General features: G+C 40.5%; 1 protein-coding gene across 1 annotated transcript; it reads left to right on the forward strand.

Moving 5' to 3' along the window:
• The first annotated feature begins 1,831 nt into the window (after positions 1–1,831).
• ANKRD66 (ankyrin repeat domain 66) lies at positions 1,832–11,045 on the forward strand. Its single transcript, XM_037518718.2, has 4 exons — positions 1,832–1,858; positions 3,908–4,082; positions 5,338–5,566; positions 10,844–11,045. The coding sequence occupies exons 2-4, from the start codon at positions 3,920–3,922 to the stop codon at positions 11,043–11,045; spliced, it is 594 nt and encodes a 197-aa protein (XP_037374615.1). The 5' UTR covers positions 1,832–1,858; positions 3,908–3,919.
• Positions 11,046–16,937: the final 5,892 nt, after the last annotated feature.

The raw sequence follows: 16,937 nt of genomic DNA on the forward strand, positions 1-16,937 counted from the left end.
TAAAAACAAATAAATTTAACCTAGTCCTTTGCTTAAAACCTTACAAATTATTTAAAATGGGGCTTCCCCTGTGGCGCAGCAGGTTGAGCGCAGCACTGTGAAGCTGTCAGCAGCCTCTGCAGTGCGGGTTCGATTCCCGGCCTGCCAGGGAGATTTCCAAATGGCATGGCAGACCTCTCCTGTCTTGCCTGCTGCTCCCCTCAGCAGTGATTTCAGTCCATCTGCCTGTTCTGCTCCCTACTCTGTCTTTGGTGAATCCTCTTACCCTCTTGCGCCTCTGGCCTGTGTAGGGTAAGGAAAAATGTCAGGCTTTTCTGCCCTCCTGTCATCAGGATAGATGAGGGAACCCAGTGATCCAGAATGCATGCCTGATGGCGGGCACCTGAAGTGGGTACGCCTGGGCTAAGACTGTGCTAATAAGGGCGGCGTCACGGGGACGCCAGTAAAAGCCAAGAAGCCAAGAACGAACAGAAGCCGGGAGAGAAGAAGAGAAGGCCGGAGAGCCCACATAGAGTGAAGACTTGCTGGGGGCTGGGAGGCCTGCCAGCCTCCCAGACCCCCAGCACCCCTGCCTGCTGTGTACCGGGTAAATCCCAATAAAAGACTGCAGAAGCCACTGAGGACTCTGACTCCTCCTTTACCGGGTCTGCTGGATCCGAAAACCTGCTCAGTGGCCCATTCCTGACCCTACACCTGTACCCCAGCTATTATATAAATAAAATAAATCTTAAAAAAATTTTACAACCTTCTATGACTTTTTGTACTTGGGATAAAATCCAAACTCTTTGCCACATTTAAGAAGACCTTGAATGATCTAGCCCTTGCCTATACTAAGCTTATCTTTTTCTCCTCACCCCATACCCTCTGACTGATGGCCTCCTCCTCTTCCTTATTCCTCATTTAAGTCACACTGTTTTGGGAGTCTTCTGCCCTCAAGGGAGCTGGAGTTTTTGGAGAATACCTGTGTAGAGTAAGGTCAAAAGTATCAGGCTTTTCTGCCCTCCCGCCATTAGGATAGATGAGTGAGCCCCTGTGGTCCTGAATGCATGCCTGATGGCGGGCACCTGCAGTGGGTACACCTGGGCTGAGAGACTGAGTTTACAAGAGCAGTGTCGCAGGGACGCCAGCAGAAGCCAAGAATGAAGGGAAGCAGAGAGAAGAAGAGAAGCAGAGAGAACTCCAGAGAGAGCCCAGATAGGAGGGGGAAGACAAAAGAAATTCTTTAGTTCAGCATCATCATAAAGAAAATAAAAGCTTAGAGTAATGGAGTAAAAAGAAGCAAGGAGAAAGCTCCTAAAGTTTCCCTCCCTCTCTCTTTCTGTCCCTTCTTTCCTACTTTCCCTTGTTCCTTCCTCACTCCTTTCTTCTTTTTCTGGCATCTACCCTGTACAGATACTGAATAAATTATTTCAGCTAGTCACCTTGCATAGCTCTATGAGAGAGGGGTTAAAACTTCATTTTACTGGCAAGGAAAAAGAGGCTTAGCAAAGTTAGAGACTCAGCCCAAGATCTCTCAGTTGGGCTTCATTGAGACCCTCCCCGCCCCCCACCCCCACTCCACACCAGTTACCAGGCGCTCTCTGGCATTTATTTTTTTCAATTTTCATGTTTTTGATCAAATCCTATTTGAAGAGAATGTGTTATCACCCACCTTCAACCTGACTGGAATTGCAGAACAGCTTCTTTGGGCAGCAGAGCAGTAGCCCCCCTTCCACTAGAGGTCTCCCCCGAGTGAGGCTGCCACTGGTTGGTGGGCTTTGAGGAAGGGAGGAGGGGTCAGTTTCCATGGTGTGAACGCAACACAACTGTAGCTGACACTGCCTGCCAGCAACCTGTGCTACAGCTTCCAAACAAGACAGTGAGTATTTTTCTATTACCCCTATATTCAGATGTTTGCTGAAGTTGTTACTGGTAATTCATATTTAATAGAATTTAAAGTATTAGTTATTCTTTTTTTAAAAAAATTTATTTATTTATGCATTCAAGAACTGGGGTACAGGCCAGAGGTGTGGGGGATAAGAGGAGTCACCAGAGAGAGTGGGGAACAGAACAGGCAGATTGATTGAAAGACACTGCTGAAGGGAGCAGCAAGTGAGACAGGAGAGGTCTGCTGAGGCATGTGGGTTGCTCCCTGGCCGGCTGGGGGTCAAACTTATGTTGCAGAGGCTCTGGATAGCTTCATAGTGCAGTGCTTGACCCCTTGCACCACCAGGGACATCCCAGTATTGGTTATTCTTTTACATTGAGACACCTGTATGAAAAAAGATAGCAATTTAAGTATAGTAAGTCTAAATTACAGTTTGCTAAATTTTAGTTATCACTGGTAAGCTGGTAAATTGTATATATCTTCTGGAAATATTTTTTTAGAGAAATCCTCTAATTAATTGTATCATTTATTTTAAAAATAGTATTGATATATAATTCATATATCATAAAAGCCATCTACATAATGTACATGACTCAGTGATTTTAATATAATCAAAGTTGTGAAACAATCCCCCTCTACATTCTAATTTTAAAACATTTCGTCACCCCGAAAAGAAATCCTATAGTCATTAGCAGCATCGCCTTATCCCAGTCTTAGGAAAATCAATAATCTGCATTGAATCTGATTTGATTTGTCTCCTCTGATGTTATACATAAATGGAATTATACAATATGTGGTCTTTGTTACTGACTTCTTTCACTCAACTTGTTTTTAAGGTTCATTCCTGTCATAGCATATATAACTATTTTATTCCTTATTGTCAAATAATATTTCAGTGTATTATTTCCACATTTTGATTATAGATTTATCCATTAGTGGACACTTAGGCTGTTTCTACTTTTTGACTCTTATGATTAATGCTGCCATAAACATTAATGTACAAGTTTTTGTGTGAACATATGATTTCACTTCTCTTAGGTATATCCCTAACACTAGAGTTACTGGTCATATGATAACTCTATTTTTAATCTTTTAAAGAACTACCAAACTGCTTTTCAAAGTAGTTGCATCATTTTATATTCCCACAACAGTGTATGATTTTTCCACACCTTCAGCAACTTTTGTTATTGTTTGTCTTTTGACTCTAGTTAGCCCACTGGGTGTGAAGTGGCATCTCATTGTGGTTGTGATCTAACATTACCTCAATGAATAATGATGGTGATCATCTTTTCATGCATTTATTATATATGTGTATATGTACATTTATATACACATACATGTAAACACATTGTGTATATATTTATATCTCTATGTATAAAATATTTATATCTATATATATTTATATCTATACATACAAAAATATACATACACTTTTTTTGAGAAATTTCTATTTATATTCTTTGATCATTCTTACTTGAAATTTTTTATTGTTGACCTATAAGAGTTCTTTATTTGTTCTGGATACAAGATTCTGATGCGATAGATGCTTTGTAAATATTTTCTCCAATTCTGTGATGATTTTGTACTTTATTGAAGGTATTATTTACAGAACAGTAGTTTTCAATTTTGGTGAAGTGCATTTTTATCTAATTTTTTCTTTTGCTGTTTTACTTTCAGTATTCAGTATTGGCTTAACCCAAGGTGATGAAGATTTACTCCCATGTTTTCCTCTATGAGTTTTAGTTTTTAAAGATCTTATATATAGGTCAGTGATCCATTTTAAGTTTTGTAGATGGCATGAGAGAGGTGACAAACGTCATTCTTTTGCTTGTGGCTATAGCATTGTCTCAGTAACATTTAAAAAGACCATTTATTCCACATTGAATTTTCCTGGCATCTTTGTTGAAAATCAATTGCTGTAAATATAAGTGTTTATTTCTATAGATATATAGGTAAAGACTAAAATATAAAGAATCCTATGGAATCACTCACTGGGGGTAAAGGATTATAGTTTCCTATTTGACGTGTCTTCTTCTGCAGTTGTTTTCTGTCATGGAATTGACCAAAATGTCAGATATGACAAAGCTCCACCAAGCTGTGGCTGCAGGGGACTGCAAGTCAGTGAAAAAGATTTTGAAGAAAGGTTTCTGCGACCCAAACTACAAGGACGTGGACTGGAATGACCGGACTCCACTTCATTGGGCTGCAATCAAGGGTGAGGGGGTAACACCAGGAGATCAAGTCACTAGGCAGTCATCTGTGTGGCAGGAGAAAGTGCAGTCTTTGGAACCAGGTGGCACTGGCACTTACTAGCTATAGCTCTTTAAGCCAGTTATTTAACATCCCCGGGCCTTACTTTATCCATCACTCACTGTATTGGGGGTAAATAATGCTGCCTTGGGTTCTTGTGGTTAGGATTCAGCAAGATAATAGGTGTAATGTCTGGTACAGTCTGCTCTCAATTAATACTAGTCCTCTCCTCTCTTGACCTCTAACAAGAATGGGGTGTTATACCTGCAGCAGGACACAGAACACTCCTTTCCCCCTTCCTGAGTCATAGAATTGGAGGAGGATAGTGGCAAAAACACAGTCAATGGGCTTGCTGAGACTGATGGCAACAGAACACCATTGAGGAATATTCAGAAAGTGCTATGGCCAACTTTGCTTTTTAAAAATTTGTTTTGATTCCTGTATGGGGACTGGTTGGTGGGAAGTAAGACCAGCTGCAGAGAAATTAGTTGGGATATTTTGCAGAAATTGAAGTGTGAAGGGATGGCAGCTTTGTGAAAGCACCTTTAAGGGAACGTTTACTACATGCTGGGCACTGTGCTGTGTGAGTTGTGTCTGTGATTTCATTTGTACTTCACAGGAATTTGGTGAGGTAAGTGGTAATATCCTTAATTTATGACTGAGGAAACTGAGCCTCAGATGTTTGTTTCTTGTCTGAGGTGCCATAGTCAGCAAGTGGTATTTATGAATCTACATCTATCTGGCTAGAAAACTATAAAGTCAGCAGGACTTGAAATACTTGTTTTTGAATTCAGCACTAAGACAACTGAAAACTGAGTGGGCCTTACCAGTGCAGACATAACAGGGGTAGTGTGACTTGGGAGAAGAAGCAAAGTTCTACGGTGTCCTGAGGGAATGGACAGGAAGGGGAATATCAATTGAATTGCCAGGGGAGGAGAATGTTCTGGAAGGTGTTTTACAAGGAATATTTGAGAACAAGAATGTTCTACAAGGAATATTCAAGGGCATCTGGCTCTGAGTTGGAGCAATGTTTAGGGTTCAATGGTGGATCAGGGAGTCCCTGGTAAGAAGAGAGAGAAGGGAGAAGGCGAAGTTGCTTGGAAACTGGAGGCGCCCCAATGGCTAGTAATGTCTTCCCCTCCTTTGTAGTATATAGGCTAGCCTCAGGCTGCAGAAACACTTTTATCTTAACCTCATTTTTTTGTCTTATTCCATCTAAGGGCATATGGAGGTCATGCACCTCCTCATAGAATATGGAGCTAGGCCCTGCCTGGTAACTGATGTGGGCTGGACCCCGGCTCATTTTGCAGCAGAGTCAGGCCATCTGAATGTGCTCAGAACTCTCCATGCGCTGCACGCCGCCATTGATGCCCCTGACTTCTTTGGAGACACACCAAAGAGGATTGCACAGATCTACGGGCAGAAAGCCTGTGTGGCATTCCTGGAAAAGTAAGGCTCATATATTTTTATCAATGGAGAAAAAGGAGCCTGTGATCAAGGTTTCTGTTGACACAGCGGTCTCAGGCCAGTGAAGATGAAATAAGGAAATCCAGCCAATTGTGTTTGAATAAACTTTTTTTTTTAACTGAACTGACTAGTTTAGATATATCAAATCTATTGTTTTTAGATTATATAAAATATATTTATTATAATTACATATAGTTTCAATAATACATAATTATTGTAATATTAGTTTATATTATGCAAAAATGACCTCAGGTAAGAGAGACAGGGCATCAAGTTTAAAAATATGACATGGTATAAGATTCACAAGACTTCATTCAGATTTCTGAGATCTTCAAATTAACTATGCCAAATTAAATTTCCTTCCAGGCCATCAGTTTTCTCATATTTAAAAGTGAGGTAGGTAAATTAGATTATCATCCACAAGATCCTTCTATCTTTTAAACTTTCCATTCTTCTATAAATCTCATTTTCAGATACACACTAAAGATAAGCTTTTTAACATTTGCCAATTTTTTCCTGTCAATCAAGCATTCAAATAGACTTAAATATCAATTACATACTTAACTATTATGGCTGAAAGGAATGGAAATAGGTTATTTGTAGAAATAACTCAGGAGAACTATTCTTTTTGTTTGTTTGTTTGTTTTTTACGTGTTTTTTTTTTTTAAGATTTATTTATTTATACAAGCTCTGGGGTACAGGCCAGAGGTGTGGGAGGGTGAGAGAATTCACAAGAGACAGAGCGGGGAGCAGAACAGGTAGAAGGACCAAAGTACACTGCTGAGGGGAGCAGCGGGCAAGGCAGGAGAGGTCTGCCATGCCATGGCCTGCCGGCTATTGAACCAGTGCTACAGAGGCTGCAGACAGCTTCACAGAGCTGTGCTCAACCCACTGCACCACCAGGGAGGCCCAGGAGAACTATTTTTAGAAGTAGTGTCATTTATTGCAAACATTCAAAATCACAGTTGAGATGATTTGAGAAATTAAAAGGGAAAACCCTGAATCCTGACTTGAACTTCTTTCTTCTTCCCAATCCTGTCATTATCCCCTACATTTCATGCTCTCCCTTCATTGTAGACTTTCGCATCAGCAGACATTGTTCTTTGAACTTTTAAAAACTCTTTTAGACCACTGTGTGACATTCCTTCCTTTGTTCATTTTGCCTGTTCCTGCTTGGTCACAGGTATTAGAGGATACTGAGACATCTCCTTATTCCACATCTTCTTCCCATTCCAATCTATCACTTGCCTGAAAATTACATTGCTTCTTCTACTCTCTTCTACTGTTCATAACTTTCCAACACTTTGTCCTTCTATAGCTATAACATGGGATTCATAATCTTGAATCAGTCCAGTCTTCTCCATGACTGTGCTTGGGCTACTAGAGAAAGTTCCACTAATATGTACAAGGGTGATACCAGAATTTCTAGGATTTCTACCTTCAACCGAGCCTTCACAACAGCCTATCTCTACCTATCCCACTCTCTCTGTAACAATTTCCAGTCCCCATCATACCTTATCATGTCCCTCAGAGATCATGATTCCTATTTCATCACCTACATATGACCTGTCTGTTCAATCTTGCCTTTTTGTCCATCATTCTGTGAAGCGATTATCCTTCCACATAGACCCTTGATCCAATCCTTCATTTCCTACAAGACCATTCCTTTACTCTTTATTGCATCTCTCACTCTTTCTTCTGAATTATTAGTTTTTTTTTTTCTAGTTCTTCTAGTCACTCCTCTTTGGCCTATGAACACATTAAATAAATTATATTAAACAAACAAGCAAATAGTTAGAGGCCTTTCTAATATCTGCTGTCTTCTTCCTTATTATTTGTAAGATATTTGGAAGTTATTCTGTGGTATTATCTCTACTCCTCACGTATTCTTCAAAGCCTACCTCCATAATTGGATCAATTCAGTTCTCATATGCAAGGAGATAGATACTTGTTGCTAAATCAATGATCTCTTCTCAACTCATGTCTTACTGGCAACTCTTCTTTCTTGCTTTATCCAATGCTACTCTATTCCAGTTCTCCAATGCTACTCTATTCCAGTTCTCTTTATACCTATCTGACCATTTCTCATCATAATCTTTTCTGAGCTCCTGTTTCCTGTTTCTGCATGCCTTTTAGATGCTGAAACTCCTCAGGGTCCTGTCCTTGGTTTTCATCTATTGACTTTCTCTGAGTAATCTCAGACCCTTCCTATTTAAGTAGTGGGTAGAGATATATGATTTATCAGCCCAGCATAACTGAAGTGAAGAAGGAGTAGTTTCCCCAAATAGTGGACTTTGTTTTTAACCAGGAAAGTGGGTGGTAGTGCTGAGCAGACAGAAACAGAAAAGGTCATCCACATCATGTGTAAGTCATTTTTGCTTATCATCGTCTCCCACAAGAAACTTCCCTTCTGGCAGTCACAGGGTTTAGAAAAAAAGAAATGCTGGGCTATGGGAAATTAACCTGAATCTTGAAAGACAGCTAAGACATGGCTAATGGAGGAGTGGAAAAGATTCTTAATGTGGAGGGAAGATGTCAAGTTAGAAATATCTATGTGATTTTTAAAAAAAAATCATCTTAAAACCTTGAATAATTTCAAAAAACATTGAGAGGAAAAGAAATAACTGTGACTAATTACTAAATGATATTAATAGTTCCTTAACAAATGAAATGAATAGAAAAATTATAATTTTATAACATTTGTGTTTAGAAAACATTAAATGTATAGAATATACATAATTTTTCCTCCAAATAAAATATCTATTATTGATAAAAGTTTTTAAAATCATTTAAATAGATGTTTAGCAATGTCTAGTTGTGACTGAAATTTGTAATCAGCAAGCTGGAGACCCAAATTTACATTTTCTTTTTCAAGAGTTATTTATTTATTTATTTGTACAAGAACCGGGGTACAGACCACATGCGCAGGAGGGTGAGAGGATTCACCAGAGACAGAGCGGGGAACAGAACAGGCAGACTGACGAAATACACTGCCAAGGGAGCAGCAGGCAAGACAAGAGAGGTCTGCCATGCTAGCCGGCCAGGATGGAACTGGTGCTGCAGAGGCTGTGGAGAGCCTCATAGCGCTGTGCTCAACTGCCTGAGCCACCAGGGAAGGCCCCAAATTTGCATTTCCTTAATGACTAATGTTGGTGAACACCATTTCATATGTTTATCTGCCATTCTTGTATCTTCTTTGTTGAAGTATTTGTTCAAATATTTTTCTCATTAAAAAAAAGAAAAAAAAGAAAAGAAAAAGAAATATCCATGTGAGGGGGTAGGGATATTAGTCCAAGAATGAATGACCTAGATAAGCATTTACATTAGAAAGAAGTGGAGGGCCTCCCTGATGGCACAGGGGTTAAAGACATAGTGCTATCAAGCTCAAATTTGACCCCCAGCCCGCTAGGGAGCAACCCATATTGTGCAGCAGGCCTCTCCTGCCTTGCCTGCTGCTCCCCTTAGCAAGGTATTTCAGTAGATCTGCCAGTTCTGCTTCCCACTTTTTCTGGTGAATCCTCCCACATCCTGCCTCCCTGCACCTCTAGCTTACACCCCAGTTCTTGCATGCATGCATAAATAAATATTTTTTTAAAAAAAGAAAAAGAGGGCCTCCCCTGGTGGCACAGCAGTTGAGCCCTGGGCTGCGAGGCTGCCCGCAGCCTCTGCAGAGCTGGTTCGATCCCCAGCTGCTGGCGAGGGTCCCACATAGCGTGCAGACCTCTCCTGCCACTCCCGCTGCTCCCCTCAGCAGTGTATTTCATCAGTCTGCCTGTTCTCTGCTCTGGCTCTGGTGAATTCTCTCACCCTCCTGCGCTTCTGACTGTACCCAATGCTTGTATAAATAAATAAATCTTTAAAAAAGAAAAAAGAAAAAGAAAGAAGTGGAGAATAAGTTTGGATGGGTGGGTGGATGACTATAGTGAACTGGGCAAGCAGATGAGCTTGATATCAGGGACTTAGCAAGATGAAATTATTGCTCCAGCAATATACCTCCCGTAGTGAAAGGGCTGGCAATGGTGCTGTGCATGTAGGACTAGAGGCACTTAGACTAGAGACAAGGAGATCACCTATGGAATTTCTTAATGATTCATGTTGCAAGTAGGTGAGCCCCTGCGCTAGGCTGAAAAGAGAAAAGATACAGAAAAAAATTCAAAAGAAACCTGAACAGTATTTGTCAATTTTCTGAATGTTCCAGGGATCTGATGGAACAATTCAAATTTTAATTCAGCCTCTCAAAGCAGAAAACCTCTCATTCAACAAATATTGTTGAGCCATACTATGGGCATGAATTAAAATAGATGCTAAAAAATGATTTAAAAGGAAATCAGATACAATGCTGGACATCAAGCAGTTCCCTGTTTAAGAAAGGAAGTATTTTATGTAAATCACACTAATACAAGATTGAAAGTGATAAGGGTCAAAAGAGCAGGGCAGAGGAGGGACACTGAATACTGACAGGGACACTGAACGTGCTCTGAATATTAAGAGGTCAATTTTAGTTTGTTGAGAGAATGGAGGCTGCAGGATAAGCAGGTTGTTCATCCTCTGAATTGACTGCTTTTTTTGATGCTTTGCACTTAAAATACTGTTTGCCCTTCCTGACCATCATCTGTCCTCTCAAATTCCATTTATCCTGACCCTGGCTCATATTTTATTTCTGGGAGTAGCTTTCATCAATGTCTTTAAGTATGTAACACATGCACCTTTGACCCTGTATAATTTTCTGTAAACATGCACGCTTCCTAGTGTCCATGTGTGTATGATGGTATTTACCTATCAACCTACCTCTCTATCATCGATACCTATTCATTACATAAATGCATTGATACACTCACATAACTATGTGCAACTATAATTTGTTTCCTTTATGTTTCTGTACTATTTAATGTCATACAATGAACAGATACTGCTTTTATAATTAGGAAAAATGCAATCAAAAATAAAGGAAGAAAAGCAGCTTCCCAGTAATACAATTGCTGCTCGCTAAATGGGAGCAATTTAAGAATTAGCAGTGCCTTATTCAAACTGTGAGCCTGTTAATAGAATCATATTGACATCTCACTCTAGGTAGACCATGTTTCTGAAATTAGTTGCTATAGTGTATAAGACCTCCCTAAACATACACCTGGAAACACATGGACTTGGCCTCCTTCTCTCTCCACTAGCTGAAATGCCCTCACTGTGTGTAGAGGGCAGGAAGAGAGCCCAGGCTGCTCTCCTGCCTGGGTGCTGAGGGCTGCTCTCTCTCCTGCTTAGGGCAGAGCCAGAGTGCAGGGATCATCGACTCACTGCCCAGAAGAAGGGGCTGCTGCTGGATCAGCAGGATGAAGACTGGGATACCAAGAAAAGGGAGCTGGAGCTGTCTCTTCCTTCTTCGAATCAAAGTTCTAATAAGAAAAAGAACAAGAAAAGTCGAGGCCCCACCAGGTTTAGTAATACCAAGGAGAGAAGAAAGTGAACTGGTTGGAGCTGGAGACCTTGGGACCTGTGATTCCAGGAGGACTGGTTTTGGCACGAGAGCAGAGGTGGTCAGGGAATGCTGTTTTGAGATCTCTTTACTCATAGACCATTACCCAGGCGCTTCCAGTGGCAGCTCATGACCTGTCTTTTGCTCTGGAAGTATTGCCTAGATGCCCTGCAGGCCCTGCTGTTGCCTCCCTCTGGTAGCTGCTGTCCACAGAATTTATCAGGAGACACAAATGTCAATGGCCTGCATTTTGACCTCAGTGATGAGCACTGTCACCAGCTCCTGACCCTATAAATGCAATGATAGACCAAGAAAAACGGAAAACAAATGCTATCTCGTAGTTTCCAGTTAGTTTTTCCTTTGTGGGGTAAAAAGTCTCAAGCTTAACATGACCATTTTGTCAATGATCACTTCTGCATAAGAGGAAGCATTTGGGCAATAGACCATAGAGGGAGAAATAACTGGAAACCCTAATTATCTGTTAATTTCATCCCTCATAACTAATGAGAGAGCATAAAATAAAGGAGCATGTGATTACAGCTCAAACTTTTCACCTATTTGTTTTAGGAAATCTAAAGTCAAATCAGCTCTTTCCAATGAAAATATTGCAAATCAATTGAGAGGTGTTGTAAATGTAAATTATATTGGATTTTTAAAGATGGCATAAAATATGTCAAAAGGGCATTAATATTTAATGTTGATTACCTGCTAAAATAATAATATTTTGGATATTGGGTTAAATAAAAAATTATTAACATGAATTTTCCTCTTTCATTTTTCAAGAAATGTAGTTACTAGAATGTTTATAATTACATATTTGACTAGCTTGCTTTTTTCTCCTTGTCACAAAGCATTGCAATAGAAACCAAAAAATATTTAGAGCTCTCAGTAGGTAGATCTCCTGGTATACTCTGTCTACTCCACATTCTAGGGTTACTAATTTTTCTGCCTAAATCAATATCTTTAGGCACCTAACATCTTTATTACACACTCTACTTCAAGTAATGCTTATATTAATACGGGCCATGTTTAAATTGAATGTTTGAACATCTTATAGGAATTAGAGTAGTTTTAGAGGATATTTTGCAGTGTTTATCCACCCCAAGCATCAATCCTTTTTCTTTTATGGGTGTGGTGCTTGCTTGCCAAGTTTGTACTTCTCCTCAACCAGTATGGACATTGCAAGATACTTGACACCAGTTGGGTCAATGTAATTCTTCTGCAAACCTGAAGTCTCATGAGAGGATGAATCAGTAGCATGTAATATCAGAACTATGGAGTAGCAAGTGCTATGGTATGAATGAGAAAGTACAGTGAGGCGTTCTAAAGAGAAAGAGGAGGCTGAGGCAAAAGAAAGAAAGAAAGAAAGAAAGAAAGAAAGAAAGAAAGAAAGAAAGAAAGAAAGAAAGAAAGAAAGAAAGAAAGAAAGAAAGAAAGAAAGAAAGAAAGAAAGAAAAAGAAAAGGAAGGAAGGAAGGAAGGAAGGAAGGAAGGAAGGAAGGAAGAAGGAAGGAAGGAAGGAAGGAAGGAAGGAAGGAAGGAAGGAAGGAAGGAAGGAAGGAAGGAAAGAAAAAGAAAGAAGAAAGAAAGAAAGAAAGAAAAGAAAGAAAGAAAGAAAGAAAGAAAGAAAGAAAGAAAGAAAGAAAGAAAGAAAGAAAGAAAGAAAGAAAGAAAGAAAGAGATAGGACAACTTCTAATTTCCAATTCTGGTTTCTTATTCAGAAATCTATGAAATACTACTTTCAAAATAATATTTCCTCTTTTGCTTATGTTTTCCCCTTGCAAGAAGTCTTTTTTTTTTTTTTTTTTTTTAAGATTTATTTATTTATTTATACAAGCACTGGGTACAGTCAGAAGCGCGGGAGGGTGAGAGAATTCACCAGAGCCAGAGCGGGGAGCAGAGCAGGCAGAGGGACCAAGCTACACTGCTGGGGGGAGCAGCAGGCGGCAGGAGAGGTCTGCATGCCATGTGGGACCCTCCTCCTGTGGCCAGGGATTGAACTGGCGCTGCAGAGGCTGTGGGCAGCTACGCAGCCCAGCGCTCAACCGCTGTGCCACCAGGGAGGCCTGCAAAAAGTCTTTTTCAACAAGTATTTGACAATCATGGGTTTTTGAGTCAAGTCGGCTCTGGTTTGTATCTTCCTCTGTAAGGTAGGCAAAATGATCCTTACATGCTGGGGTTGCTGTGAGGATGATATGAGATGATGTATATAAAATATTGGCATTAGCATACCATAGCTGGTCAATGTAACACCTACTGTATTATTACAGAAATGAGCCTAGTTTTTCTCTGTGAACCCAAAGTGGTCTAGGTATAATGCCTTTTATAGATCAAGTGAGGGTCTCCACTGTCCAGTTGGTCAGTATCCCCTGTCTAGTTCCACAGCATGGATAATTGCCTGTCTTCTACTGACCAGAGAGATCCGTACCAAACTGCGATTAGTGAAGTGTGCTTGGAGTCCATTACCATATCCACAACCTTAGGGTTTCCGCATCCTCCTTCAGCTGTTTCATACATAATCTCATCCAGGCTTTAGGAGAAGGAATATATCTCCACTCCCACAAGTTTTGTATAGTAAATGACTACATAATAGAAACTAAAATGTTTCTTTGTATGAAGAATGTGTTGTAATGTAGACTCTGTATTAAGAAACTTATGGGGGGCCTCCCCAGTGGCGCAGCGGTTGAGCGCTGGGTTGCGAAGCTGCCCGCAGCCTCTGCAGCGCTGGTTCGATCCCCGGCTGCTCCTCGGCCACCAGAGGAGGGTCCCACATGGCGCGCAGACCTCTCCTGTCGCCCGCTGCTTCCCTCAGCAGTGTACTTCGGTCCTTCTGCCTGCTCTGCTCCCCGCTCTGGCTCTGGTGAATTCTCTCACCCTCCCGTGCTTCTGACGGTACCCAGTGCTTATATTAATAAATAAAAATAAATCTTTAAAAAAACAAAAAGAAAAGAAACTTATGGGAATTGTAGTTCATTGCATGACACACCTGCAAGGCCAGTATCATTATCCCTGACTGACATCATGAACTTCTGAGTTCAAAGGTCAACTTCTGAGCTGTAGAGTGACTTGCCCTGGGCTTCTGACTGATGTGTGTACAGTCTTGAAAGTCTGCCTGGACTGGGTGGTGCTCAGCCCTTCAGACAATGATGCCTTGGATAGGTTGCTTAGTTCTCTAGTTCTCTGTCTGTGAACTGGGGAGAATGCCAGGTGGCTAGGCCATAGGACTGTGGTGAGGACTAAATGAGATAATGTATGTCAAACATTTAGTACAATGCCCTCAACAATCAGGGTCATTTAAATATCAATTGTTGTAGTGTTTATTATTTTCATATTCTTCAGTATGTAACAGCCTTCCAGATGTTAACGAAGAAAAATGAATGACTTGCTCACAAGGACTAGCACGGTTCCAGAGTGAGAGTATGAAGACAGCATTCCCACTGAAAGCCATCACATCCCTGAATAAAGGTGTCCACCTATTTTCTTGCCCCTGAGCTTGAACTTTCAATCCAGCCTTATGGCTGAGGTCATTTCATGGCAACATGGGCTCCCGCCTCCCAAGGAGCCTGGATGGACTTCCCAGGCCTGGCTTCACTCTGGGGCAATACCACGTTCATTTCAAAGGTCTATGTGCGACTTATGGTAGCTTGAGGGTCTGATATTTGGGCTATGTGTTTACTTCTCCCATCCTTATCCCTAAGGAGAAATTAGATATTTATTTTATTGTACAAACATTAGGGACATGTCATGTTATGGACAGGTCAGTGGTAAAGGGGGAAGATCATTCTAGGACTGATTTATCAGAGAATTGAGTAAATGTGGGCATTGATTCTGGGACAGGATCCTTTACTGTAAAGTAAGTGGTTAGAATTTTGATCTCTATGATCAGATCTAATTATACATGAAAGAGTGAGACCCTTAGACCTTGATTGGCTAAAAAACCAGAATAAAACAGAATGCTGTCCCTGGGGAATTCACACCAGGCATCTGATGCAGAAATTCAAATTTAGATGCTCACATTTATTAGAACTATATGTTTTGGACACACACAAATCCTTGAACTCACTAAGGAAATGACAAGCAATAACTTTTTCTTTTTTTTTTTTTTTGCCACTGGAAAGATCTAAAACACACAAACTCTTCCCTTTTCCCCGTCTTTCTTTTTGTCATTCATCAAATATTTATAGTCTTTTATTTTGTGCCGAACACTATGCTTAGTTCTGAGAATCAAAAGATGAATAAGGTCAGAGTATGTTATATGTTCCTGAGAGTATTTTACTCCATTTTGAATCCCTGTTGCCCAAAAGCATAATTATAAATGTTTGCCGAGAAAAAATGAAGCAAGTCACCATTAAAATACTGGCATGGGCCTCCCCAGTAGCGCAGCGGTTGAGCGCTGGGTTGCGAAGCTGCCCGCAGCCTCTGCAGCGCCGGTTTGATCCCCGGCTGCTCCCCGGCCACCAGAGGAGGGTCCCACATGGCGCCCAGACCTCTCCTGCTGCCCGCTGCTCCCCTCAGCAGTGTACTTTGGTCCTTCTGCCTGTTCTGCTCCCTGCTCTGGCTCTGGTGAATTCTCTCACCCTCCCGCGCTTCTGACTGTACCCAGTGCTTGTATAAATAATAAATAAATAAATAAATCTTTTAAATAATAAATAAATAAAAATAAAATACTGGCAAATGAAGTTGTCTTGGTTTTATAGATGAAAATGGAAGTTGTTATGGAGTGAACTGTGCACCCTCAAAATTCATGTGTTAAAGTCCTAACCCCAGCACCTCAGAATGTGATCTTATTTGCAAATAGGATTGTTACAGATATAATTGACTTAGATAAGGTCACCTGGGGTAAAGAGGGCCTCTAATCCATTACCACTGGTGTCCTTCTATAAAGAGACACACTCAGGGAAGACAATAAGAGAGATGGGTGGTGGGGGGTGAGGGGATGTAGTTGGTGACAATCATCTCTTCTGAGCTAAAGAAGGAGGGAGAGAACAGATCTTTCCCTCATGACCCTCAGAAGGAACGAATTCTGCTGATGCCTTGATTTCAGTCTTCTATCCTCCAAAACAGTGAAACCATGCATTTCTATATTTCTGTTATTTAAGCCATCCAGCATCTGGTAATTTGTTATGACAACCCCAGTAAACTAATAAACAATCAGATAAATGAAATCAAATAAATATTTTTGTGAGTTAATTTAATATGCCAACTCAACTGTATTTAGATGTCCAGATATCTGGATACATATTTCTGGGTGTGTATTAAGGTGTTCCTGAATCAGTGGACTCAGTAAAGTAGCTTGTCCTCCCTGATATGGTGGTTATCATCCAATCCATTGAGTGGATAAAAAGGTGAAGGAAGGAAGAATGCACTTTTTTTTTGACTTCCTTGTTGCCTAATTCATCTGGGATATTGATTTTCTCCTGCCCTTGGGCTATAATTTTCACCACTGACTCTCTGCTTCTCAGGTCTCCCCTGATTTGTAGGTCTTTGCACCACTTGAATTGCATACCAGCTTTCCTGGGTCTCCAGCTTGCAGACAACAGATCATGGCCTCCACAAATGTGCGAGCCATTTCCTCATGCATACACACAGATGTTTCCCTGGAGAACCCTAATATAGTGCTGATCACAGAATGAGAATGAGAAAATTCTCTGGTTATTCATCAAGCTTTTGAGATTAACTACTAGCCTATTGGAACGGTTTAACAAATGTTTCTGAATGGCACTGTTGAACTCCATGGCTTTTGAAAGGCAGAATTAAGATTATAACCCAAAGCTATTGACTCTTATTTCAGAGATACTTCCACTATATCAAGAGGATAAAAAACATTGTGTATTTTCATTGTCCTTCATCATAATTGTTCATTTTATTTTGCCCAATGACTCT

Source organism: Talpa occidentalis, unplaced genomic scaffold, assembly GCF_014898055.3.
Source record: "Talpa occidentalis isolate TD23 unplaced genomic scaffold, MPIMG_talOcc4v2.1 talOcc4.2, whole genome shotgun sequence".
Classification (NCBI taxonomy): domain Eukaryota; kingdom Metazoa; phylum Chordata; class Mammalia; order Eulipotyphla; family Talpidae; genus Talpa; species Talpa occidentalis.

What these genes read in the sequence shown, in the direction of transcription:
- ANKRD66 (XM_037518718.2), top strand. Translation starts at nt 3,920, where the DNA reads ATGGAATTGACCAAAATGTCAGATATGACAAAGCTCCACCAAGCTGTG. An exon ending in TCATTGGGCTGCAATCAAGG is followed by an intron (nt 4,083 to 5,337) that starts GTGAGGGGGTAA and finishes ATTCCATCTAAG; the next exon opens with GGCATATGGAGGTCATGCAC. An exon ending in TGTGTGGCATTCCTGGAAAA is followed by an intron (nt 5,567 to 10,843) that starts GTAAGGCTCATA and finishes TCTCCTGCTTAG; the next exon opens with GGCAGAGCCAGAGTGCAGGG.